General features: G+C 59.5%; 1 protein-coding gene across 1 annotated transcript in view; it reads left to right on the forward strand.

The window, feature by feature from the left end:
• Positions 1–2,268: 2,268 nt before the first annotated feature.
• LOC147110268 (heparan sulfate glucosamine 3-O-sulfotransferase 2-like) overlaps positions 2,269–27,835 on the forward strand; it is a 168,123-nt gene continuing 142,556 nt past the window's right edge. The window contains exon 1 of the mRNA XM_086000061.1: positions 2,269–3,653. Coding sequence (XP_085856187.1) covers positions 3,115–3,653 — 539 coding nt within the window. The 5' untranslated portion in view covers positions 2,269–3,114. The remainder of the gene's footprint in view (positions 3,654–27,835) is intronic.

The raw sequence follows: 27,835 nt of genomic DNA on the forward strand, positions 1-27,835 counted from the left end.
TGGATTCCACCCCAGAGTTTTAAAAGAAGAAGGTGAGGAAATTGTCGATGTTCTCGTCATGATCTTACAAAACTCTCGATTCAGGAATTGCTAATGTCATGCCATTGTCTAAGGGTAGGAGAGAAAATACAGGCAATTATAGGCCTACTAGTCTAACACCTGTTGTGCGGAAATGACTAGAATCGTTTTTTAGGGACAGAGTGACTGAGCATTGGGACAAACATGAGCTGTTCAGAGATAGCCAGCACTGATCTGTAAAGGGTGAGTCAGGTCTAATGAACCTAGTTGAATTTTTTGGGGTGGTCACTAACGTGGTAGATAAGGGAGTGTCGATGGATGTTATTTATATTGACTTCCAGAAGGCATCCAACAAGGGTCCACACAAGAGACTGTTAACAACAATGAGAGCACATGGACCTGGAGGCAACCTATTGGCTTGGGTAGGGAATTGGTGAGGAGGCAGGGGAGAGAGTGGGGATAATGCGTCGGTACTCAATTGGCAGGATGTGACTTGTGGTGTCCCCTCCCCCGGGGATCTGTACTGGGGCCACAGCTTCTCACTATATTGATAACTGACTTGGATGAAGGAATAGAGAGCCGTATATTCAAGATTGCTGATGACACCAAGTTAGGCGGCACGGTAAATAGTGCAGCTGGGAGCAGAAAGCTGCAAAGGGACATTGATAGATTTAGTGAGTGGACAAAGCTGCTCAATGTGGGGAAGTGGACCCAAGAAAGATCGATCAGAGTATTTTCTAAATGGTGAGAAGCAGGGAACTGTGGGGGAGCCGAGAGATTGTGGGCTCCAATACAGAAATCACTGAAAGCTAGTGGACAGCGACAAAAAATAATTCAAAAGGCGAATGGAATGTTGGGCTTTATCTCGCGAGGGCTGGAATCCAAAGGGCTGAAAGTGAAGTTACAGCTGTACAGAGCTCTGGTCAGACCCGCTCTGGACACGGCGTTCAGTCCTGGGCCCCACACCTCAGGAAGTAGGTACTGGCCTTGGAGGGGGATCAGCCCAGATTCACCCGAATGATACCCGGGGATAAAAGGGTTAAATTACGAGGACAGGTTGCACAGACTGGGCTTGTATTCCCTCGAGTTTAGTAGATTAAGGGGTGATCTGATCGAGGTGTTTAAGATGATTAAAGGATTCGATCGGGTCGAGAGAGAGAAACTATTTCCTCTGGTGGGGGGAAGTCCAGAACAAGGGGGCAGAACCTTCAAATTAGAGCCAGGCCGTTCAGGGGTGATGTCAGGAAGCACTTCTTCACACAAAGGGTGGTGGGAATCTGGAACTCTCTCCCCCCAAAAAATGTTGAGACTAGGGGGATGGGTTAATTGAAAATTTCAAAACTGCGATTGATAGATTTTTGTTGGGTCAGGGGATTAAAGGTTCCAGAGCAAAGATGGGTAAATGGAGTTAAGATAAAGGTCTAATTGCAAAATACTGCGGATGCTGGAAATCTGAAATAACAACAGAAAATGCTGAAAAAACTCAGCAGGTCAGGCAACATCCGTGGAGAGAGAAACAGAGTTAACGTTTCAGGTCTGGGACCCTTCATCAGAACTGGAAAAAGCGGGAGATGTAACAGATATTAAATAGGTGCAGAGACGGGGGGGGGGGATAAAGATCTAATTGAATGGTGGAACAGGCTCGAGGGGCTGAATGTCCTGTTCCTATGCTCCTTCCTAAAACTCACTCACACTCTCCAAATCTTCTCTCCCAAACTCCCAAAACATCGAAACATAGAAGATAGGAGCAGGAGTAGGCCATTCGGCCCCTCGAGCCTGCTCCACCATTCACCGAGATCATGGCTGATCATCCAAACTCAGTACCCTGTCCCTACTTTCTCCCCATATCCCTTGATCCCTTTAGCCTTAATAAATATATCTAACTCCTTCTTGAATATATTTAATGAATTGGCCTCAACTGCCTTGTGTGGTAGAGAATTCCACAGGTTCACCACTCTCTGGGTGAAGAAATTCCTCCTCATCTCAGTCCTAAATGGCTTTCCTCTTATCCTTAGACTGTGACCCCTTGTTCTGGACTCCCTGACCATTGGGAACATCCTTCCTGCATCTAGTCTGTCCAGTCCTGTTAGAATTGTATAAGTTTCAATGAGCTCCCCTCTCATTCTTCTAAACTCCAGTGTCCCCTCACATTTGACAATCCCCCTCACCTCCCTTTCCCCTCTTACCCCTCAAACCTCCCATGTCAAGTCTCTCGCTGCTCAGACAGTTTTTCTCTGCAGCTCCCGGAATCTCTCTGTGACGAGCCCAGTGTCTCCGGGCTCCTCTCTCTCTCTCTGAGTCTCTGTCCCCGGTGTCTCTCCCTCTCTCCCTGCCCTGGTTGGATGGTGGGAGGTGGCAGTGCCTGGGTGAGGCGACGGGTCCCGGACTGCCGCTTCCCTCCTGCTCCCCCCCCCCCCCCCCCCCACGCTCGGCAGCGTTTCATTTATTTCTGCCGGATCGGGAGAAGCGTCGGGCTGGAGAGGGAAATCATGCGAGCGGCGAGCGTCAGAAATGCAGAACTGGCGCGTTTAAAATATTCATGTGTCAGACCCTCGGATCCTGCATCGGCATTCCCTGGGCAACTTTAGCAGCCAAATCCAGGAGAAGGGAGAGGGAGCCAAGGCTTGAGCCCGAGAGCAGAGCTGGGCTCGGACACCTGGAGAGGTGAGTGTGGTGGGACAACCCATCCCAGTCCTTGCACCCATTGCTGCCCGCGGTCCGACCAGCTCACCAGCCACACAGCCAGCTTCCCTGGTTCTGGGGAGCCTGCCAGCTTCCAGATTGTGTGTGGAGGGAGGTTTGTTCCTCCTGCAATGTCAGATTCTTTTTTCGAAGAGCAGAGAACCAACAAACCTGTCGAGAGTGAAGCACCTGGAAGCTGGGAGTTGGGATGGGGAGCTGGGATCCCAGGACTGACCTTGCCTCCGTCTCACACTGAGCTTTCCTCCGTTAACCTCCTCTCCTTTTTGCTGTGAAGAACTCCAAGGATTTCCTCTCCTCCATCCTCAGCCTCTCCAATACAGATGTCCGAAGATATCTCCCCGAGATCCTGGACCAAGATCATGCTGTCGCCCCTCTCAGAAGCTGCCCTGAGACATGGCATATAGATTGGGAGTAAGACTGGTGCCACCTTCATCCAGGGTAACGCGCAGGTTCTTCTTCATCTTCACCCTCTCGCTCTCCTTCACCTACCTGTGCTACAGCCTGATCTTCTGCGGCGACTCCATCATGCAGAAACCCTTGGGCTTTCCCGAAGACCGAGCCTGTTACTTGCTGCAGCCTGGGGCAGGCAAAAAACTGCTCCACAGGTCCCAGTCCTGTGCCAACGCCGAGCCAGGGGAGGGAGCAGGCAAGCGGGGCCAAGAGCAGGACAACCGGCTCCGGCTGTCTCCTCCCACCAACAGGACCCTCAGCCCCCGGTCTCCGCCATCGTCTCCCCAGGAGCGGGACAGGAGCGCCACCGCCACCGCCAGGGTCGGCAGCAAGCGCCTGCCCCGGGCCATCATCGTCGGGGTGAAGAAGGGGGGAACCCGGGCGGTGCTGGAATTTATCCGCGTCCATCCCGAGGTCAGGGCGCTGGGCACCGAGCCTCACTTCTTCGACAGGCACTATGACAAGGGGCTGGAATGGTACAGGTAAGGTTGTGGGGCATGGCATGGGCACAGTGTGGCCATAATATGGTCATAGTATGGGTACAGAATGGCCATAATATGGGCACAGTATGGGCACAGAATGGCCATAATATGGGCACAGTATAGGCACAGTATGGCCATAATATGGTCATAGTATGGGCATAGAATGGCCATAATATGGGCACAGTATAGGCACAGTATGGCCATAATATGGTCATAGTATGGGTACAGAATGGCCATAATATGGGCACAGTATAGGCACAGTATGGCCATAATATGGTCATAGTATGGGTACAGAATGGCCATAATATGGGCACAGTATAGGCACAGTATGGCCATAATATGGTCATAGTATGGGTACAGTATGGCCATAATATGGGCACAGTATAGGCACAGTATGGCCATAATATGGGCACAGTATAGGCACAGTATGGCCATAATATGGTCATAGTATGGGTACAGAATGGCCATAATATGGGCACAGTATAGGCACAGTATGGCCATAATATGGGCACAGTATAGGCACAGTATGGCCATAATATGGGCACAGTATAGGCACAGTATGGCCATAATATGGGCACAGTATAGGTACAGAATGGCCATAATATGGGCACAGTATAGGCACAGAATGGCCATAATATGGGCACAGCATAGACACAGAATGGCCATAATATGGGCATAATATGGGCATGGACAGAGTATGGGTATGATATGAGTATGGTATGCCACTTTATGGGCAGAATAATGGCATAGTAGGGTATGGTCTGTGTATATATACCAGTCTCTATCCAGCCAATTATCTATCTATCTATCTATCTGTCTGTCTGTCTATCTATCTATCTATCTATCTATTAACTATTTTGAAAGTAATTGAGAAATTCTATATTAGTTCAAGGTTTAAATGAGACTGTCGTGTGGAACTGTACCAGGTGTGTGAGGTGTACCCCTGTCTCCAGATGTGATGTGTACCCCTGACGCCAGATGTGAGGTGTACCCCTGTCTCCAGATGTGAGGTGCACACCTGACGCCAGATGTGAGGTGTACCCCTGATGCCAGATGTAAGGTGTACCCCTGTCTCCAGATGTGAGGTGTACCCCTGTCTCCAGATGTAAGGTGTACCCCTGACACCAGATGTGAGGTGTACCCCTGATGCCAGATGTAAGGTGTACCCCTGTCTCCAGATGTGAGGTGTACCCCTGACGCCAGATGTGAGGTGTACCCCTGTCTCCAGATGTGAGGTGTACCCCTGACGCCAGATGTGAGGTGTACCCCTGTCTCCAGATGTAAGGTGTACCCCTGACGCCAGATGTGAGGTGTACCCCTGATGCCAAATGTAAGGTGTACCCCTGTCTCCAGATGTAAGGTGTACCCCTGTCTCCAGATGTAAGGTGTACCCCTGTCTCCAGATGTGAGGTGTACCCCTGATCCCAGATGTGAGGTGTACCCCTGTCTCCAGATGTGAGGTGTACCCCTGATGCCAGATGTAAGGTGTACCCCTGTCTCCAGATGTGAGGTGTACCCCTGACGCCAGATGTGAGGTGTACCCCTGTCTCCAGATGTAAGGTGTACCCCTGTCTCCAGATGTGAGGTGTACCCCTGATGCCAGATGTGAGGTGTACCCCTGATGCCAGATGTAAGGTGTACCCCTGTCTCCAGATGTGAGGTGTACCCCTGATGCCAGATGTGAGGTGCACCCCTGTCTCCAGATGTGAGGTGTACCCCTGATGCCAGATGTAAGGTGTACCCCTGTCTCCAGATGTGAGGTGTACCCCTGTCTCCAGATGTGAGGTGTACCCCTGTCTCCAGATGTGAGGTGTACCCCTGTCTCCAGATGTGAGGTGTACCCCTGTCTCCAGATGTGAGGTGTACCCCTGTCTCCAGATGTGAGGTGTACCCCTGTCTCCAGATGTGAGGTGTACCCCTGTCTCCAGATGTGAGCCAGGCCTGTGTTAAATTATTTTAAAGTGACGGTATTTCTTCCAGCGCCCGCTGTATTTTTTGGTGCCTTACTTTTTAAACAGTTGAATCGGTGCATCAAAGGGTTAACGTGCTTATCTCAGTACCTTCTGCATTGAGATGTAGGCTCTGTTTCGATCGGAGAGTATGGAGCTTGTTCGTAATGGTTCGGTCCCTTTAAGGCTGATCAATTACTGCCAGGAATGATAAGGAATGGGACTGAGGTGGTCCTTAATTCGCCCGGGTAGTTGGGGTTGGAAATCAGAACGTACTTTCAATTTGTGATTTATATCATCTTGATATTTTATACTGCTGTAACTCGGGGCAGAGAAGCTTTTAATATCCTTAACCCTGTTGTCAATGACCTGACATATTACTCTTAACGGGCAATGTCTTAAAGACACCTATTGTTTTTATTTGTAGATACACAAATCCATGATGTTATCAATTTGAAAGACACCATTATGTCACTATGTGCCGGCGTTGTGATTTAAGTGAGATGTGACTCGAGTTTGTCCCTTCCTCCCTCCAGCTCTCTCTCCATCCTTCCCTCCCTCCAGCTCCCTCCCTTCCTCCATCTCTCCATTCCCTCCCTCCCACCCTCTCTCCCTCCCTTCCTCTCTCCCTCCTGCCCTCCCTCCCTCTCTCCCCTCCCTCCCTCCCACCCTCTCTCGCTTCCTCCCTCCTTTCCGTGCTCTCTCCCTCCCGTGCTCTCTCTCTCCCTTCCTCTCTCCCTCCTGCCCTCCCTCCCTCTCTCCCCTCCCTCCCTCCCACCCTCTCTCTCTTCCTCCCTCCTTTCCGCGCTCTCTCCCTCCCGTGCTCTCTCTCTCCCTTCCTCTCTCCCTCCTGCCCTCCCTCCCTCTCTCCCCTCCCTCCCTCCCACCCTCTCTCTCTTCCTCCCTCCTTTCCGCTCTGTCTCCCTCCCGTGCTCTCTCTCTCCCTTCCTCCCTCCCTCCATCTCTCCCCTCCCATCTCCCACCCTCCCTTTCTTCCTCCCTCCTTTCCGCGCTCTCTCCCTCCCGTGCTCTCTCTCTCCCTTCCTCTTTCCCTCTCGACAGACAAAGGCTTGTCTCGTGGTGCCTATTTCGGAAAAAAATGGTATAAGTTTATTGAAAGATGAACTCCAGTTGCCGCAATGGCTGATTGGGGAAATGGCCCCCCAGCAGAGCAACGAGCAATGTAGAGCAGGATGATCCCAGAAGCCATGGCAATGCCCCTCTCTGGTCTCAGCCATTATAAGCCACATTGTCTGAGGCCTTGAGAGGGGAAATCAGCCCGCAGCCCCCACAGGGAAAGTGCATACATGTCAGATGAGGACAGGATCGAGCTGCTCTCTGATGCCCCCATGGTGGAATGGCCGGCCGACACTCACTGTCTAGGCCCACACGTGAAAAATGGCCATTCGGGCGAGGTACTGAGGAGCAACCAGGGCTCGGTGGGAACTGTACCCCTCAGGAAAACGGCGGAAAGTGTAGGGAGACAAAGCGAAAAGCCCCGTTCGGAAACACTGCAACTTTCTATATTAGCCTCCGCTCACACTCTATGAAATAGGTCATCCTCCCCCAGTGTACACCTAATCCAGCTAGAGAGCACTTTTTATACATATTAAAACAACAATATTAAATAAAACAGAGGCCAGGCAGAGCAGACCAAGTCAAAATGTAAAGCCCCGATCAGTTCATGTGCTTGGTGTGTTGCCCTGTGCCTGCGATTTAATGCTGAGGTTTTATTCAAGCCATCTCCACTCCTAAAATAATGTAAACTCGTCGCGACAAGAGAAAAGATTCTATTTTAAGTGTGTGATCATTATAAATAAAGGATCTCTCCCAGTCAGCAGTGCGGTTTGATAATGCTTAGAACTCCTTTCCAATTTCAGGACTTGTGTGAGTTATCGGGCGGGAGATCCTTGGCCCCCACTGACTCGTTCAGTGATAGATTTTCGGCTTTGATTCATCACCCCAATGTCCCCAACCCCCCTCCCAATTAAAGGAAATTAATTCAATCTAATTCTCGCCTGTTAATCAGGAGAGATACAAGCTGAGAGTCAGGCTAACCCAGCTCGACAACGGTACAAAATAATAGGCCATTATTTTTAACACCAAATATTGCCCAGAATAAAAGTTTCAAAGTGCAAGATCACACGGACTTGTTCTAATTTTCCATCACACGCTCTTGCAAAGTCTGCGTGTGTGGGCCTTGAGTAAGGACGGAGTTAGATGCGACTTTGATGAACCAGTTTGTTTTTACTGAATTTGTCCCTCATCAGCCTAAGGAACTGGAACTCTTAGCGTTAGTGTAAAGACCAAGCACTCGTCAATTCGTAACAATTGCTAAGGTTACCGTGATTGCCAGCCGTACTTCAATGAGTAGCATTCTTGTCTTGGACTCAGAACGCCCCACTCCAGAGACTCGAGCACATAATCCAGTCCGACACTCCCAGTGCAGTGCTGAGGGATCGTCGCATTGTCGGAGGGGCAGTACTGAGGGAGCGCCGCACTGTCGGAGGGGCAGTACTGAGGGAATGCAGCACTGTCGGAGGGGCAGTACTGAGGGAGAACCACACTGTCGGAGGGGCGGTACTGAGGGAGCGCGCACTGTCGGAGGGGCAGTACAGAGGGAGCGCCGCACTGTCAGAGGGGCAGTACTGAGGGAGCGCTGCACTGTCAGAGGGACGTACTGAGGCAGCACCACACTGTCGGAGGGGCGGTACTGAGGGAGTGCTGCACTGTCGGAGGGGCAGTACTGAGGGAGCGCCGCACTGTCGGAGGGGCAGTACTGAGGGAGTGCCGCACTGTGGGAGGGGCAGTGCTGAGGGAGCACTGGACTGTCGGAGGGGCAGTACTGAGGGAGGGCTGCACTGTCGGAGGGCCGTACTGAGGGAGTGCTGCACTGTCGGAGGGGCAGTACTGAGGGAGCGCCGCACTGTCGGAGGGGCAGTACTGAGGGAGCGCCGCACTGTCGGAGGGGCAGTACTGAGGGAATGCAGCACTGTCAGAGGGGCAGTACTGAGGGAGAACCGCACTGTCGGAGGGGCGGTACTGAGGGAGCGCGCACTGTCGGAGGGGCAGTACAGAGGGAGCGCCGCACTGTCAGAGGGGCAGTACTGAGGGAGCGCTTCACTGTCGGAGGGACGTACTGAGGCAGCGCCACACTGTCGGAGGGGCGGTACTGAGGGAGCGCCGCACTGTCGGAGGGGCAGTACTGAGGGAGCGCTGCACTGTCGGAGGGGCAGTACTGAAGGAGTGCTGCACTGTCGGAGGGGCAGTACTGAAGGAGTGCCGCATTGTCGGAGGGGCAGTACTGAGAGATCGCCACACTGTCGGAGAGGCAGTACTGAGGGAGCGCTGCACTGTCGGAGGGGCAGTACTGAGGCAGCGCCACACTGTCGGAGGGGCGGTACTGAGGGAGCGCCGCACTGTCGGAGGGGCGGTACTGAGGGAGCGCTGCACTGTCGGAGAGGCAGTACTGAGGGAGCGCCGCACTGTCGCAGGGGCAGTACTGAGGCAGCGCTGCACTGTCGGAGGGGCAGTGCTGAGGCAGCGCCACACTGTCGGAGGGGCGGTACTGAGGGAGCACCGCACTGTCGGAGGGGCAGTACTGAGGGAGCGCTGCACTGTCGGAGGGGCAGTACTAATAGCGCTGCACTGTCGGAGGGACAGTACTGAAGGAGTGCTGCACTGTCGGAGGGGCAGTACTGAGGGATCGCCGCACTGTCGGAGGGGCAGTACTGAGGGAGCACTGCACTGTCGGAGGGGCAGTACTGAGGCAGCGCCACACGGTCGGAGGGGCGGTACTGAGGGAGCGCCGCACTGTCGGAGGGGCGGTACTGAGGGAGCGCCGCACTGTCGGAGGGGCAGTACTGAGGGAGCGCCGCACTGTCGGAGGGGCAGTACTGAGGGAGTGCCGCACTGTCGGAGGGGCAGTACTGAGGGAGCGCTGCACTGTTGGAGGGGCAGTACTGAAGGAGTGCTGCACTGTCGGAGGGGCAATACTGAAGGAGCGCTGCACTGTCGGAGGGGCAGTACTGAGGCAGCGCCACACTGTCGGAGGGGCGGCCCTGAGGGAGCGCCGCACTGTCGGAGGGGCGGTACTGAGGGAGCGCCGCACTGTCGGAGGGGCAGTACTGAGGGAGCGCCACACTGCCGGAGGGGCGGCCCTGAGGGAGCGCCGCACTGTCGGAGGGGCGGTGCTGAGGGAGCGCCGCACTGTCGGAGGGGCAGTACTGAGGGAATGCAGCACTGTCGGAGGGGCAGTACTGAGGGAGAACCACACTGTCGGAGGGGCGGTACTGAGGGAGCGCGCACTGTCGGAGGGGCAGTACAGAGGGAGCGCCGCACTGTCAGAGGGGCAGTACTGAGGGAGCGCTGCACTGTCAGAGGGACGTACTGAGGCAGCACCACACTGTCGGAGGGGCGGTACTGAGGGAGTGCTGCACTGTCGGAGGGGCAGTACTGAGGGAGCGCCGCACTGTCGGAGGGGCAGTGCTGAGGGAGTGCCGCACTGTGGGAGGGGCAGTGCTGAGGGAGCACTGGACTGTCGGAGGGGCAGTACTGAGGGAGGGCTGCACTGTCGGAGGGCCGTACTGAGGGAGTGCTGCACTGTCGGAGGGGCAGTACTGAGGGAGCGCCGCACTGTCGGAGGGGCAGTACTGAGGGAGCGCCGCACTGTCGGAGGGGCAGTACTGAGGGAATGCAGCACTGTCAGAGGGGCAGTACTGAGGGAGAACCGCACTGTCGGAGGGGCGGTACTGAGGGAGCGCGCACTGTCGGAGGGGCAGTACAGAGGGAGCGCTGCACTGTCAGAGGGGCAGTACTGAGGGAGCGCTTCACTGTCGGAGGGACGTACTGAGGCAGCGCCACACTGTCGGAGGGGCGGTACTGAGGGAGCACCGCACTGTCGGAGGGGCGGTACTGAGGGAGCGCCGCACTGTCGGAGGGGCAGTACTGAGGGAGCGCTGCACTGTCGGAGGGGCAGTACTGAAGGAGTGCTGCACTGTCGGAGGGGCAGTACTGAAGGAGTGCCGCATTGTCGGAGGGGCAGTACTGAGAGATCGCCACACTGTCGGAGAGGCAGTACTGAGGGAGCGCTGCACTGTCGGAGGGGCAGTACTGAGGCAGCGCCACACTGTCGGAGGGGCGGTACTGAGGGAGCGCTGCACTGTCGGAGGGGCGGTACTGAGGGAGCGCTGCACTGTCGGAGAGGCAGTACTGAGGGAGCGCCGCACTGTCGCAGGGGCAGTACTGAGGTAGCGCTGCACTGTCGGAGGGGCAGTGCTGAGGCAGCGCCACACTGTCGGAGGGGCGGTACTGAGGGAGCACCGCACTGTCGGAGGGGCAGTACTGAGCGAGCGCTGCACTGTCGGAGGGGCAGTACTAATAGCGCTGCACTGTCGGAGGAACAGTACTGAAGGAGTGCTGCACTGTCGGAGGGGCAGTACTGAGGGATCGCCGCACTGTCGGAGGGGCAGTACTGAGGGAGCGCTGCACTGTCGGAGGGGCAGTACTGAGGCAGCGCCACACGGTCGGAGGGGCGGTACTGAGGGAGCGCCGCACTGTCGGAGGGGCGGTACTGAGGGAGCGCCGCACTGTCGGAGGGGCAGTACTGAGGGAGCGCCGCACTGTCGGAGGGGCAGTACTGAGGGAGTGCCGCACTGTCGGAGGGGCAGTACTGAGGGAGTGCTGCACTGTCGGAGGGGCAATACTGAAGGAGCGCTGCACTGTCGGAGGGGTGGTACTGAGGGAGCGCCGCACTGTCGGAGGGGCGGTACTGAGGGAGCGCTGCACTGTCGGAGGGACAGTACTGAGGGAGCGCCGCACTGTCGGAGGGGCAGTACTGAGGGAGTACTAAACTGGCATAGGTGCCGTCTTTTGGATGAGTCCTTAAACCACGACCCACTCTGCTCTCCCAGGTGGATGTAAAAGATCCCATGGCACTATTCAGTGAAGACCAGGGAAGTTATCACCAGTGTCCTGTCCAACATCTACAATCCCTCAACCAACATCACTAAAACAGATTATCTGGTCATTGTTTGTGGGAGCTTGCTGTGCGCAAATTGGCTGCTGCGTTTCCTACATTACAACAGCAACTCCACTTCATTGGCTGTGAAGCGCTTTGGGATGCCCTGAGATTGTAAAAGGCGCTGTAGACATGCAAGCTCTTTCTTTTAGCGATAACTTCGATCAACAAAGCCCTTCTCTTTCTTACAGTCATTTCTGACTACGGGAGTCAGCTAGTCCACCAAATATGTTCCTGTAAAGTTTCCAATTGTTTGGGACACCTTCTGATAGTTTAACTCAAAGAACAGAGCAAGCCACTTTAAAACCCTTTTCATAATTGACAGTTGGATTGAAAATAATTAGCTGTCATTCATTCAACTAAACAAATCACATCACCTGTGTTTGTTCAAAGTCAGCCTGGCTACTCGGTCCCTCAGTCCAGGCACCCGATAAACGTATCAAAGTACGAAAGGTGCAGGAACCTGAGCAGCACTCGCTCCGACTTAAACTGCTTGTGAGTGCATTTAAAGAGACAGCCACGAACATACACCAGGCAAAAACACATCATTTTTAGCTACAGAGTAAAGCTCCCTCTACACTGTCCCATCAAACACTCCCAGGGCAGGTACAGCACGGGTTAGATACAGAGTAAAGCTCCCTCTACACTGTCCCTTCAAACACTCCCAGGGCAGGTACAGCACGGCTTAGATACAGAGTAAAGCTCCCTCTACACTGTCCCATCAAACACTCCCAGGGCAGGTACAGCACAGGTTGGATACAGAGTAAAGCTCCCTCTACACTGTCCCATCAAACACTCCCAGGGCAGGTACAGCACGGGTTAGATACAGAGTAAAGCTCCCTCTACACTGTCCCGTCAAACACTCCCAGGGCAGGTACAGCACGGGTTAGATACAGAGTAAAGCTCCCTCTACACTGTCCCATCAAACACTCCCAGGGCATGTACAGCACGGGTTAGATACAGAGTAAAGCTCCCTCTACACTGTCCCATCAAACACTCCCAGGGCATGTACAGCATGGGGTTAGATACAGAGTAAAGCTCCCTCTACACTGTCCCATCAAACACTCCCAGGGCAGGTACAGCACGGGTTAGATACAGAGTAAAGCTCCCTCTACACTGTCCCATCAAACACTCCCAGGGCATGTACAGCACGGGGTTAGATACAGAGTAAAGCTCCCTCTACACTGTCCCATCAAACACTCCCAGGGCATGTACAGCATGGGGTTAGATACAGAGTAAAGCTCCCTCTACACTGTCCCATCAAACACTCCCAGGGCAGGTACAGCACGGGTTAGATACAGAGTAAAGCTCCCTCTACACTGTCCCATCAAACACTCCCAGGGCAGGTACAGCACGGGTTAGATACAGAGTAAAGCTCCCTCTACACTTTCCCGTCGAACACTCCCAGGCCAGGTACAGCACGGGTTAGATACAGAGTAAAGCTCCCTCTACACTGTCCCATCAAACACTCCCAGGGCAGGTACAGCATGGGTTAGATACAGAGTAAAGCTCCCTCTACACTGTCCCATCAAACACTCCCAGGGCAGGTACAGCACGGGTTAGATACAGAGTAAAGCTCGCTCTACACTGTCTCATCAAACACTCCCAGGGCAGGTACAGCACGGGTTAGATACAGAGTAAAGCTCCCTCTACACTTTCCCGTCGAACACTCCCAGGCCAGGTACAGCACAGGTTAGATAAAAATGAAAGCTCCCTCTACACTGTCCCTTCAAACACTCCCAGGGCAGGTACAGCACGGGTTAGATACAGAGTAAAGCTCCCTCTACACTGTCCCATCAAACACTCCCAGGGCAGGTACAGCACGGGTTAGATACAGAGTAAAGCTCCCTCTACACTGTCCCATCAAACACTCCCAGGGCAGGTACAGCACGGGTTAGATACAGAGTAAAGCTCCCTCTACACTGTCCCATCAAACACTCCCAGGGCAGGTACAGCACGGGTTAGATACAGAGTAAAGCTCCCTCTACACTGTCCCATCAAACACTCCCAGGGCAGGTACAGCCCGGGTTAGATACAGAGTAAAGCTCCCTCTACACTGTCCCATCAAACACTCCCAGGGCAGGTACAGCACGGGGTTAGATACAGAGTAAAGCTCCCTCTACACTGTCCCATCAAACACTCCCAGGGCAGGTACAGCATGGGTTAGATACAGAGTAAAGCCCCCTCTACACTGTCCCATCAAACACTCCCAGGGCAGTTACAGCATGGGTTAGATACAGAGTAAAGCTCCGTCTACACTGTCCCATCAAACACTCCCAGGGCAGGTTCAGCATTGGTTAGATACAGAGTAAAGCTCCCTCTACACTGTCCCATCAAACACTCCCAGGGCAGGTACAGCACGGGTTAGATACAGAGTAAAGCTCCCTCTACACTGTCCCATCAAACACTCCCAGGGCAGGTACAGCGTGGGTTAGATACAGAGTAAAGCTCTCTCTACACTGTCCCATCAAACACTCCCAGGGCAGGTACAGCACGGGGTTAGATACAGAGTAAAGCTCGCTCTACACTGTCCCATCAAACACTCCCAGGGCAGGTACAGCACGGGTTAGATACAGAGTAAAGCTCCCTCTACACTGTCCCATCAAACACTCCCAGGGCAGGTGCAGCACGGGTTAGATACAGAGTGAAGCTCCCTCTACACTGTCGGATCAAACGCTGTCCCGTGTGCAGTCCAGAATAAGGAGGATTTTTCCACTTTACTCCTGATAACGGTGCTGTGCATCTGATGTTGGGTTAGTTTGCAGTGTGAATTAGCTTTGATTGATAGGTCCATTCAGTCAGTCGGATCGATTGACATTGAGCTGTAGTTCTGAAAACGGTAGCTTCTAACTGCTGTGTTCAGTATTACTGGAGCATGTGGAGAGGCTGAGAGCTGTACTGTACCAGAGAGAGACTCTCCATACTCAGGCAAGATCTCCATTCCATTCAATCCCTAATCACTGCCATTTCAAATTGTCACCCTTGGCTCTAAATATAGATTAGGAGAAAGTGTTGGCGGGTAAAGGAGACCCAACTGTGAAATACATCAGCAACAACTTCCTCAAAGCAAGTGGTGTGCTTATTGTTTATTGTGTATTGCAGGGGAAGAGTCCAGTCCCACAGGGCACCGGGGGAAGGGCCCAGTCCCACAGGGCACCGGGGGAAGGGCCCAGTCCCACAGGACACCGGGGGAAGGGCGCGGTCTCACAGGGGACCAGGGGAAAGGCCAAGTCCCACAGGGCACCGGGGGAAGGGCCCAGTCCCACAGGGCAGGACACCGGGGGGGAGGGCCCAGTCCCACAGGGCAGGACACCGGGGGAAGGGCCCAGTCCCACAGGGCTCCGGGGGAAGGGCCCAGTCCCACAGGACACCGGGGGAAGGGCCCAGACCCACAGGACACCGGGGGAAGGGCCCAGTCCCACAGGACACCGGGGGAAGGGCCCAGTCCCACAGGGCACCGGGGGAAGGGCCCAGTCCCACAGGACACCGGGGGAAGGGCCCAGTCCCACAGGGCACCGGGGGAAGGGCCCAGTCCCACAGGACACCGGGGGAAGGGCCCAGTCCCACAGGGCACCAGGGGAAGGGCCCAGTCCCACAGGGCACCAGGGGAAGGGCCCAGTCCCACAGGGCACCGGGGGAAGGGCCCAGTCCCACAGGGCACCGGGGGAAGGGCCCAGTCCCACAGGGCACCGGGGGAAGGGCCCAGTCCCACAGGGCACCGGGGGAAGGGCCCAGTCCCACAGGGCACCGGGGGAAGGGCCCAGTCCCACAGGGCACCGGGGGAAGGGCCCAGTCCCACAGGGCACCGGGGGAAGGGCCCAGTCCCACAGGGCACCGGGGGAAGGGCCCAGTCCCACAGGGCACCGGGGGAAGGGCCCAGTCCCACAGGGCACCAGGGGAAGGGCCCAGTCCCACAGGACACCGGGGGAAGGGCCCAGTCCCACAGGGCACCGGGGGAAGGGCCCAGTCCCACAGGGCACCGGGGGAAGGGCCCAGTCCCACAGGGCAGGACACCGGGGGGAGGGCCCAGTCCCACAGGACACCGGGGGAAGGGCCCAGTCCCACAGGGCACCAGGGGAAGGGCCCAGTCCCACAGGACACCGGGGGAAGGGCCCAGTCCCACAGGGCACCAGGGGAAGGGCCCAGTCCCACAGGACACCGGGGGGAGGGCCCAGCCCCACAGGGCAGGACACCGGGGGAAGGGCCCAGTCCCACAGGGCTCCGGGGGAAGGGCCCAGTCCCACAGGGCACCAGGGGAAGGGCCCAGTCCCACAGGGCACCAGGGGAAGGGCCCAGTCCCACAGGGCAGGGCACCGGGGGAAGGGCCCAGTCCCACAGGGCACTGGGGGAAGGGCCCAGTCCCACAGGGCACCAGGGGAAGGGCCCAGTCCCACAGGGCACCAGGGGAAGGGCTCAGTCCCACAGGGCAGGGCACCGGGGGAAGGGCCCAGTCCCACAGGGCACCGGGGGAAGGGTCCAGTCCCACAGGACACCGGGGGAAGGGTCCAGTCCCACAGGGCACCGGGGGAAGGGCCCAGTCCCACAGGGCACCGGGGGAAGGGCCCAGTCCCACAGGGCACCAGGGGAAGGGCCCAGTCCCACAGGGCACCGGGGGAAGGGCCCAGTCCCACAGGGCAGGACGCTGGGGGAAGGGCCCAGTCCCACAGGACACCGGGGGAAGGGCCCAGTCCCACAGGACACCGGTGCAAGGGCCCAGTCCCACAGGGCACCAGGGGAAGGGCCCAGTCCCACAGGGCAGGGCACCGGGGGAAGGGCCCAGTCCCACAGGGCACCGGGGGAAGGGTCCAGTCCCACAGGACACCGGGGGAAGGGTCCAGTCCCACAGGGCACCGGGGGAAGGGCCCAGTCCCACAGGACACCGGGGGAAGGGCCCAGTCCCACAGGGCACCGGGGGAGGGGCCCAGTCCCACAGGACACCGGGGGAAGGGCCCAGCCCCACAGGACTCCGGTGGAAGGGCCCAGTCCCACAGGGCACTGGGGAAAGGGCCCAGTCCCACAGGGCACCGGGGAAAGGGCCCAGACCCACAGGGCACCGGGGGAAAGGCCCAGTCCCACAGGGCAGGACACCGGGGGGAGGGCCCAGTCCCACAGGGCAGGGCACCGGGGGAAGGGCCCAGTCCCACAGGGCACCGGGGGAAAGGCCCAGTCCCACAGGGCAGGACACCGGGGGGAGGGCCCAGTCCCACAGGGCAGGGCACCGGGGGAAGGGCCCAGTCCCACAGGGCACCGGGGGAAGGGCCCAGTCCCACAGGGCACCGGGGGAAGGGCCCAGTCCCACAGGGCACCGGGGGAAGGGCCCAGTCCCACAGGGCACCGGGGGAAGGGCCCAGTCCCACAGGGCACCGGGGGAAGGGCCCAGTCCCACAGGGCACCGGGGGAAGGGCCCAGTCCCACAGGGCACCGGGGGAAGGGCCCAGTCCCACAGGGCACCAGGGGAAGGGCCCAGTCCCACAGGGCACCAGGGGAAGGGCCCAGTCCCACAGGACACCGGGGGAAGGGCCCAGTCCCACAGGGCACCGGGGGAAGGGCCCAGTCCCACAGGGCACCGGGGGAAGGGCCCAGTCCCACAGGGCAGGACACCGGGGGGAGGGCCCAGTCCCACAGGACACCGGGGGAAGGGCCCAGTCCCACAGGGCACCAGGGGAAGGGCCCAGTCCCACAGGACACCGGGGGAAGGGCCCAGTCCCACAGGGCACCAGGGGAAGGGCCCAGTCCCACAGGACACCGGGGGGAGGGCCCAGCCCCACAGGGCAGGACACCGGGGGAAGGGCCCAGTCCCACAGGGCTCCGGGGGAAGGGCCCAGTCCCACAGGGCACCAGGGGAAGGGCCCAGTCCCACAGGGCACCAGGGGAAGGGCCCAGTCCCACAGGGCAGGGCACCGGGGGAAGGGCCCAGTCCCACAGGGCACCGGGGGAAGGGCCCAGTCCCACAGGGCACCAGGGGAAGGGCCCAGTCCCACAGGGCACCAGGGGAAGGGCCCAGTCCCACAGGGCAGGGCACCGGGGGAAGGGCCCAGTCCCACAGGGCACCGGGGGAAGGGTCCAGTCCCACAGGACACCGGGGGAAGGGTCCAGTCCCACAGGGCACCGGGGGAAGGGCCCAGTCCCACAGGGCACCGGGGGAAGGGCCCAGTCCCACAGGGCACCGGGGGAAGGGCCCAGTCCCACAGGGCAGGACACTGGGGGAAGGGCCCAGTCCCACAGGACACCGGGGGAAGGGCCCAGTCCCACAGGACACCGGTGCAAGGGCCCAGTCCCACAGGGCACCAGGGGAAGGGCCCAGTCCCACAGGGCAGGGCACCGGGGGAAGGGCCCAGTCCCACAGGACACCGGGGGAAGGGCCCAGCCCCACAGGACTCCGGTGGAAGGGCCCAGTCCCACAGGGCACTGGGGAAAGGGCCCAGTCCCACAGGGCACCGGGGAAAGGGCCCAGACCCACAGGGCACCGGGGGAAAGGCCCAGTCCCACAGGGCAGGACACCGGGGGGAGGGCCCAGTCCCACAGGGCAGGGCACCGGGGGAAGGGCCCAGTCCCACAGGGCACCGGGGGAAAGGCCCAGTCCCACAGGGCAGGACACCGGGGGGAGGGCCCAGTCCCACAGGGCAGGGCACCGGGGGAAGGGCCCAGTCCCACAGGGCACCGGGGGAAGGGTCCAGTCCCACAGGACACCGGGGGAAGGGCCCAGTCCCACAGGGCACCGGGGGAAGGGCCCAGTCCCACAGGGCACCGGGGGAAGGGCTCAGTCCCACAGGGCACCGGGGGAAGGGCCCAGTCCCACAGGGCACCGGGGGAAGGGCTCTGTGGGACTGGGCCCTTCCCCTGGAAAGTTTTCGGAGTAGGCACCACATGTCACTCCCAGTGAAGGTCATCTCCACAGTCCTTCATTGGTTTGGCATCAGTTCTGCTGATCATTCTTTCATGCTTCAAGGAGGATAGGTTTTACCCTATCCAAACTTGAGGTGTCCTAACTCGCACCAAGTCCCGTTCGTCCATCTCCCCTGTGCTCGCTGACCTACATTGGCTCCCAGTTAAGCAACACCTCGATTTTAAAATTTTCATCCTTGTTTTCAAATCCCTCCATGGCCTCGCCCCTCCCTATCTCTGTAATCTCCTCCAGCCCCACAACCCCCCAAGATATCTGCGCTCCTCTAATTCTGCCCTCTTGAGGATCCCTGATTATAAATCGCTCCACCATTGGCGGCCGTGCCTTCAGCTGCCTGGGCACCAAGCTCTGGAATTCCCTCCCTAAACCTCTCTGCCTTTCTCTCCTCCTTTAAGACGCTCCCTAAAACCTACCTCTTTGACCAAGCTTTTGATTCCGACCCGAATCTCTCCTCGGTGTCAAATTTTGTTTTATAATGTTCCTGTGAAGCACCTTGGGACATTTTACTGTGTTAAAGGCGCCATATAAATACAAGTTGTTGTTGTAATGGAAGAGATGGCGAGGTGGGGTGGGGATGGAGGAGGCGAGGTGGGGTGGGGGGTGGAGGAGGCGAGGTGAGGTGAGGGATGGAGGAGGCGAGGTAGCTGGGGTGGACGGTGGAGGAGGCGAGGTGGGGTGGGCTGGAGGAGGCGAGGTGGGGTGGGGGATGGAGGAGGCGAGGTGGGGGTGGAGGAGGCGAGGTGGGGTGGGGTGGAGGAGGCGAGGTGGGGTGGGGGATGGAGGAGGCGAGGTGGGGGTGGAGGAGGCGAGGTGAGGTGGGGGGTGGAGGAGGCGAGGTGGGGTGGGGGTGGAGGAGGCGAGGCGGGGCGAGGGATGGAGGAGGCGAGGTGGGGGTGGAGGAGGCAAGGCAGAGTGAGGGATGGAGGAGGCGAGGCGAGGTTGGGGATGGAGGAGGCGAGGTGGGGGTGGAGGAGGCGAGGCGAGGTTGGGGATGGAGGAGGCAAGGCGAGGTGGTGGGTGGAGGAGGCGAGGTGGGGTGGGGGTGGAGGAGGCGAGGTGGGGTGGGGGTGGAGGAGGCGAGGTGGGGGTGGAGGAGGCGAGGCGAGGTTGGGGATGGAGGAGGCAAGGCGAGGTGGTGGGTGGAGGAGGCGAGGTGGGGTGGGGGTGGAGGAGGCGAGGTGGGGTGGGGGTGGAGGAGGCGAGGTGGGGGTGGAGGAGACGGGGTGGGGTGGGGGTTGGAGGAGGCGGGGTGGGGTGGGGATGGAGGAGGCGAGGTGGGGTGGGGGGTGGAGGAGGCGAGGTGGGGTGGGGGGTGGAGGAGGCGGGGTGGGGTGGGGGATGGAGGAGGCGGGGTGGGGTGAGGGGTGGAGGAGGCGAGGTGGGGTGGGGGGTGGAGGAGGCGGGGTGGGGTGGGGGATGGAGGAGGCGGGGTGGGGTGAGGGATGGAGGAGACGGGTGGGGTGGGGGATGGAGGAGGCGAGGTGGGGGTGGAGGAGACGGGGTGGGGTGGGGGATGGAGGAGGCGGGGTGGGGTGGGGATGGAGGAGGCGGGGTGGGGTGGGGATGGAGGAGGCGGGGTGGGGATGGAGGAGGCGGGGTGGGGTGGGGGATGGAGGAGGCGGGGTGGGGTGGGGATGGAGGAGGCGGGGTGGGGTGGGGGATGGAGGAGGCGGGGTGGGGTGGGGGGTGGAGAGGTGGGGTGGGGTGGGGATGGAGGAGGCGAGGTGGGGTGGAGGAGGTGGGGTGGGATGGGGGTGGAGGAGACGGGGTGGGGTGGGGGATGGAGGAGACGGGTGGGGTGGGGGATGGAGGAGGTGAGGTGGGGTGGGGATGGAGGAGGCGGGGTGGGGTGGGGGATGGAGGAGGTGGGGTGGGATGGGGGATGGAGGAGGCGGGGTGGGGTGGGGGGTGGAGGAGGTGGGGTGGGATGGGGATGGAGGAGACGGGGTGGGGTGGGGGATGGAGGAGGCGGGGTGGGGTGGGGATGGAGGAGGCGAGGCGGGGTGGGGGATGGAGGAGACGGGGTGGGGTGGGGGATGGAGGAGGCGGGGTGGGGTGGGGGATGGAGGAGACGGGGTGGGGTGGGGGATGGAGGAGACGGGGTGGGGCGGGGTTGGAGGAGCCGGGTGGGGTGGGGATGGAGGAGGCGAGGTGGGGGTGGAGGAGGTGGGATGGGTGGGGGATGGAGGAGACGGGGTGGGGCGGGGTTGGAGGAGCCGGGGCGGGGCGAGGGATGGAAGAGACGGGGCGAGGTGAGGGGTGGAGGAGGCGGGTAGCTGGGGTGCTGAGGATGTGCGGGTTGAATGTCGGGATGGTCGGTGTTTAGTAGGTTATGCTGTGCCGGACACTCTGTCACCAGCACCCTGTGGACACACACACAGGACTTGACGTCTCAGACACTTGAATTTATTCCACGTCTGAAAAATAAAGAAGTGGATCATCGCAACACATCTCCGACCCACAGACTACACAAACCAGCGTCAGACAATGGGCAACTGCACAGAGCACTGACACTCACCACGGCAATTCATGTTTATAACCACATAAGAACATAAAAACATAAGAAATAGGAGCAGGAGTCGGCCATTTGGCCCCTCGAGCCCGCTCCGCCATTCAATAAGACCATGGCTGATCTTCTACCTCATCTCCACTTTCCCGCCCAATCCCCATATCCTTTGATTCCCCTAGAGTCCAAAAATCTATCGATCTCTGTCTTGAATATACTCAACGACTGAGCCTCCACAGCCCTCTGGGGTAGAGAATTCCAAAAATTCACCACCCTCAGTGAAGAACATTCTCCTCATCTCAGTCCTAAATGGCCGACCCCTTATTCTGAGACTGTGACCCCTGGTTCTAGACTCCCCAGCCAGGGGAAACATCCTCCCTGCATCTACCCTGTCAAGCCCTGTAAGAATTTTGTCTGTTTCAATGAGATCATCTCTCATTCTTCTAAACTCTAGAGAATATAGGCCGAGTCTACTCAATCTCTCCTCATAGGACAATCCCCCCATCCCAGGAACCAGTCTGGTGAACCTTCGTTGCACTCCCTCTATGGCAAGTATATCCTTCCTTAGGTAAGGAGACCAAAACTGTCCACAATACTCCAGGTGTGGTCTCACCAGGGCCCTGTATAATTGCAGCAAGACTTCCTTACTCTTATACTCCAATCCTTTTGTAATAATACTTCGTGATCTTAGGAATTCTCTGCCCCAGAGGGCTGTGGAGCCTCAGTCATTGAGTATATTCAAGGCTGAGATCGATAGACTTTTGGACTCTAGGGGAATCGAGGGATATGGAGATCAGGCAGAAAAGTGGAGTTGAGGTCGGTGATCAGCCATGATCTTATTAAATGGCAGAGCAGGCTCGAGGGGCTGTATGACCAACTCCTACTTCTTATTTCTTATGTTCTTATCTGTGCAGGATAAAACCGGCCCATAACAGTCCTTTCCGCTGGGGGAACAGTTCCATGGGTGTTGGCCGCTCTCCCCTACCTCAGCCACGTGAACGTTCCTCACCTGGCACCAGGTCTATTCGGCCAGGAGTGCCTCACAGCCGGTCTAGTCCGCACCAGCTGGCCACGCGCGCAGTTTCCAGCAGCAGTCACTGGACAGCGAGCGGGAGCTGGGATTCCGGACGGTTTTCCTGTTCTCTGCCCAAGGGTGACTGTCCTGACCACCTTTGTACTGACCCGGCAGAGGCCAGCTGCCTCAGCACGGACCGAGCATCAAGCACGGCCTGTGTATCCTAACGGCGGAGCTTCAAGATAAAAATACTTCACATTTTTGAACAAAGCTCTGTGAGATGTCAGTTATATAAATAGATTAGACCAGGATATTTATTCCACTTCTGAAGCAGCTCTGAGTGACTTGCAAATTTGTTCCTTACAGTTGACAGGGTTTCTTTAACCCGTGGATTAAACAATGCTGCACTGCCTCCCACTCAGTGTGCAGCTTGTTCCGTCTCTGCTTTCAATCATCTTCTCTGTCCTGAGCCTATAATTGGCACCCTAAGGTGATCAGTTTGCCTCAGCTTTCTCAACGCTTGTTCCTGTTTGTTCTCCTAATTGGCAGGCACTTCATTGCACCATTAGGACCGTTTAATCGCTGAAGTACTTTCCCAGCTCATTGAACCCCAGAGTTTCCAGACTGTGTACTGGTTACTTTCCTTCAGCCTTTCCTTTAAACTGCCTGTTAAACCTTTCCTGCAACGCCCTGGTTGAAATGACAGAGGGGCCCGTTCCCAGGCCCTGCTCCCACTCCCAGGCCCCTGCTCCCACTCCCAGCTCCCTCTCCCAGGCCCTGCTCCCACTCCCAGGCCCTGCTCCCTCTCCCAGTCCCTGCTCCCACTCCCAGTCCCTGCTCCCACTCCCAGGCCCCGACTCCCACTCCCAGTCCCTGCTCCCACTCCCAGGCCCCGACTCCCACTCCCAGTCCCTGCTCCCACTCCCAGGCCCCGACTCCCACTCCCAGGCACTGCTCCCACTCCCAGCTCCCTCTCCCACTCCCAGCTCCCTCTCCCAGGCCCCTGTTCCCACTCCCAGGCCTAGCTCCCACTCCCAGTCCCTGCTCCCACTCCCAGGCCCCGACTCCCACTCCCAGGCCCTGCTCCCACTCCCAGGCACTGCTCCCACTCCCAGCTCCCTCTCCCAGGCCTTGCTCCCACTCCCAGGCCCTGCTCCCACTCCCAGGCCCTGCTCCCACTCCCAGGCCCTGCTCCCACTCCCAGGCCCCTGTTCCCACTCCCAGGCCCCTGTTCCCACTCCCAGGCCCAGCTCCCACTCCCAGGCCTTGCTCCCACTCCCAGGCCCTGCTCCCACTCCCAGGCCCCTGTTCCCACTCCCAGGCCCTGCTCCCACTCCCAGGCCCTGCTCCCACTCCCAGGCCCTGCTCCCACTCCCAGGCCCCTGTTCCCACTCCCAGGCCCAGCTCCCTCTCCCAGGCCTTGCTCCCTCTCCCAGGCCCCTGTTCCCACTCCCAGGCCCTGCTCCCACTCCCAGGCCCCTGTTCCCACTCCCAGGCCCTGTTCCCACTCCCAGGCCCTGCTCCCACTCCCAGGCCTTGCTCCCACTCCCAGGCCCTGCTCCCACTCCCAGGCCCTGTTCCCACTCCCAGGCCCCTGTTCCCACTCCCAGGCCCTGCTCCCACTCCCAGGCCCCTGTTCCCACTCCCAGGCCCTGCTCCCACTCCCAGGCCCCTGTTCCCACTCCCAGGCCCCTGTTCCCACTCCCAGGCCCTAATCCCACTCCCAGGCCCCTGTTCCCACTCCCAGGCCCCTGTTCCCACTCCCAGGCCCTGCTCCCACTCCCAGGCCCCTGTTCCCACTCCCAGGCCCTAATCCCACTCCCAGGCCCCTGTTCCCACTCCCAGGCCCCTGTTCCCACTCCCAGGCCCTAATCCCACTCCCAGGCCTTGCTCCCACTCCCAGGCCTTGCTCCCACTCCCAGGCCCTGCTCCCACTCCCAGGCCTTGCTCCCACTCCCAGGCCTTGCTCCCACTCCCAGGCCCCTGTTCCCACTCCCAGGCCCTGCTCCCACTCCCAGGCCCTGCTCCCACTCCCAGGCCCTGCTCCCACTCCCAGGCCCTGCTCCCACTCCCAGGCCCTGCTCCCACTCCCAGGCCTTGCTCCCACTTCCAGGCCTTGCTCCCACTCCCAGGCCCCTGTTCCCACTCCCAGGCCCTGCTCCCACTCCCAGGCCTTGCTCCCACTCCCAGGCCCTGCTACCACTCCCAGGCCCTGCTCCCACTCCCAGGCCTTGCTCCCACTCCCAGGCCCTGCTCCCACTCCCAGGCCCTGCTCCCACTCCCAGGCCCCTGCTCCCACTCCCAGGCCCTGCTCCCATTCCCAGGCCCTGCTCCCACTCCCAGGCCCTGCTCCCACTCCCAGGCCCCTGTTCCCACTCCCAGGCCCTGCTCCCACTCCCAGGCCCCTGCTCCCACTCCCAGGCCCTGCTCCCACTCCCAGGCCCCTGCTCCCACTCCCAGGCCCTGCTCCCACTCCCAGGCCCTGCTCCCACTCCCAGGCCTTGCTCCCACTCCCAGGCCTTGCTCCCACTCCCAGGCCCCTGTTCCCACTCCCAGGCCCCAGTTCCCACTCCCAGGCCCCTGTTCCCACTCCCAGGCCCTAATCCCACTCCCAGGCCCCTGTTCCCACTCCCAGGCCCCTGTTCCCACTCCCAGGCCCCTGTTCCCACTCCCAGGCCCTGCTCCCACTCCCAGGCCCCTGTTCCCACTCCCAGGCCCCTGTTCCCACTCCCAGGCCCCTGTTCCCACTCCCAGGCCCTGCTCCCACTCCCAGGCTCTGCTCCCACTCCCAAGCCCCTGTTCCCACTCCCAGGCCCTAATCCCACTCCCAGGCCCCTGTTCCCACTCCCAGGCCCCTGTTCCCACTCCCAGGCCCTGTTCCCACTCCCAGGCCTTGCTCCCTCTCCCAGGCCTTGCTCCCACTCCCAGGCCCTGCTCCCACTCCCAGGCCTTGCTCCCACTCCCAGGCCCCTGTTCCCACTCCCAGGCCCCTGTTCCCACTCCCAGGCCCTGCTCCCACTCCCAGGCCCCTGTTCCCACTCCCAGGCCTTGCTCCCACTCCCAGGCCCTGTTCCCACTCCCAGGCCCCTGTTCCCACTCCCAGGCCCTAATCCCACTCCCAGGCCCCTGTTCCCACTCCCAGGCCCTGCTCCCACTCCCAGGCCCCTGTTCCCACTCCCAGGCCCCTGTTCCCACTCCCAGGCCCCTGTTCCCACTCCCAGGCCCTACTCCCACTCCCAGGCCCTAATCCCACTCCCAGGCCCTGCTCCCACTCCCAGGCCCCTGTTCCCACTCCCAGGCCCCTACTCCCACTCCCAGGCCCTGCTCCCACTCCCAGGCCCCTGTTCCCACTCCCAGGCCCTACTCCCACTCCCAGGCCCTAATCCCACTCCCAGGCCCTGCTCCCACTCCCAGGCCCTGCTCCCACTCCCAGGCCTTGCTCCCACTCCCAGGCCTTGCTCCCACTCCCAGGCCCTGCTCCCACTCCCAGGCCCTGCTCCCACTCCCAGGCCCTGTTCCCACTCCCAGGCCCTGTTCCCACTCCCAGGCCCCTAATCCCACTCCCAGGCCCTGCTCCTACTCCCAGGCCCTGCTCCCACTCCCAGGCCCTGCTCCCACTCCCAGGCCCTGCTCCCACTCCCAGGCCCTGCTCCCACTCCCAGGCCCCTGCTCCCACTCCCAGGCCCCTGCTCCCACTCCCAGGCCCTGCTCCCACTCCCAGGCCCTGCTCCCACTGCTAGGCCCTGCTCCCACTCCCAGGCCCTGCTCCCACTCCCAGGCCCTGCTCCCACTCCCAGGCCCCTGCTCCCACTCCCAGGCCCTGCTCCCACTCCCAGGCCCTGCTCCCACTCCCAGGCCCTGCTCCCACTCCCAGGCCCCTGTTCCCACTCCCAGGCCCTGCTCCCACTCCCAGGCCCTGTTCCCACTCCCAGGCCCCAGTTCCCACTCCCAGGCCCCTGTTCCCACTCCCAGGCCCTAATCCCACTCCCAGGCCCCTGTTCCCACTCCCAGGCCCCTGTTCCCACTCCCAGGCCCTGCTCCCACTCCCAGGCCCCTGTTCCCACTCCCAGGCCCCTGTTCCCACTCCCAGGCCCCTGTTCCCACTCCCAGGCTCTGCTCCCACTCCCAGGCCCCTGTTCCCACTCCCAGGCCCTAATCCCACTCCCAGGCCCCTGTTCCCACTCCCAGGCCCCTGTTCCCACTCCCAGGCCCCTGTTCCCACTCCCAGGCCCCTGTTCCCACTCCCAGGCCCTGCTCCCACTCCCAGGCCCCTGTTCCCACTCCCAGGCCCCTGTTCCCACTCCCAGGCCCCTGTTCCCACTCCCAGGCCCCTGTTCCCACTCCCAGGCCCCTGTTCCCACTCCCAGGCCCTGCTCCCACTCCCAGGCCCCTGTTCCCACTCCCAGGCCCCTGCTCCCACTCCCAGGCCCCTGTTCCCACTCCCAGGCTCTGCTCCCACTCCCAGGCCCCTGTTCCCACTCCCAGGCCCTAATCCCACTCCCAGGCCCTGCTCCCACTCCCAGGCCTTGCTCCCACTCCCAGGCCCTGCTCCCACTCCCAGGCCCTGCTCCCACTCCCAGGCCCCTGCTCCCACTCCCAGGCCCTGCTCCCACTCCCAGGCCCTGCTCCCACTCCCAGGTCCTGCTCCCACTCCCAGGCCCCTGCTCCCACTCCCAGGCCCCTGCTCCCACTCCCAGGCCCCTGCTCCCACTCCCAGGCCCCTGCTCCCACTCCCAGGCCCCTGCTCCCACTCCCAGGCCCTGCTCCCACTGCTAGGCCTTTGCACTCTTTCCAAAATTGCTAACACAACCCCAAAAAGCTGACAGTTTAAAAGCAAAACAGGAATATAGAGCCTTTGATACATGAAGGCACGGAGTTACACGGAGAGTGCAGCGGGACACGGGCCTGCGATACCCAACATTTCATCACTGTCACTGCACGGAGAGTCCAGAGTGGACGGTCCCCAGGTTACAGGTGTGGGAGATTTCGGAATGACTGAAGGAGTGGGATCCATTTTCCCGAGGACTCTGGGGCATTTCCCTACCCCCAAGAGTTAGAATTTTGTGTATTTTCCAGCACGTTGCTGTCTCCTTAATTCTGCCTTTCAAACCAAGAATTCTTTCTGCTGGGAGGGCACAGAGAATTGGAACATGAAATTACACGTCACAGGAACCCGATTTCCACATTAAAAAGGGCCTGTCGCCGGAAACAGGCGGGCGCTTTGGACACCCGAGGGAAGGACCCTTTAAAAATGGCACCAATGTGAATGGGGGTTTAAGGCTGTTGACCCCAATTTGAGTCCATAACCCCCCGTTCACCCCTGTAATCTCCCCCCCAACCCCGTTAACCCCAGGTAAAGGGAGTGAAACTCACCCCAGGCAGTCCTGTGCCAGATCAAGAGATGAATCGTTTGAAGGGTTTGTGTTAATTCAGTGAGTCAAACTATTCCCCCTCCAGCGACTGTTATGGATGAACATTTCGGTCTCCAATTCCTGGAGGAATACTTCTCACGTAATTATATATTTTTATCACACTTTTAACATTAATTAGTTATAGGGTAAAACAGTGATAATTACAGGGCTGTTTCTTGTGCAGTGAAGGTGATGCCCAGTAATAGCCGCTCATACACAGCATTGACCCAATACCTGTCCGAATAGAAAGAGAGACTTGCATTTCTATAGCGCCTATCACGACTACCAGCCGTCTCAAAGCGCTTTACAGTCAATGAAGTACTTTTGAAGTGTAGTCACTGTTGTAATGTAGGAAACATGGCAGCCAATTGTGCACAG

The sequence above is a fragment of the Somniosus microcephalus genome, chromosome 11 (genome assembly GCF_052327205.1).
Source record: "Somniosus microcephalus isolate GS21.2 chromosome 11, FLI_Smic_1.0, whole genome shotgun sequence".
In the NCBI taxonomy this organism is placed as follows: Eukaryota; Metazoa; Chordata; class Chondrichthyes; order Squaliformes; family Somniosidae; genus Somniosus; species Somniosus microcephalus.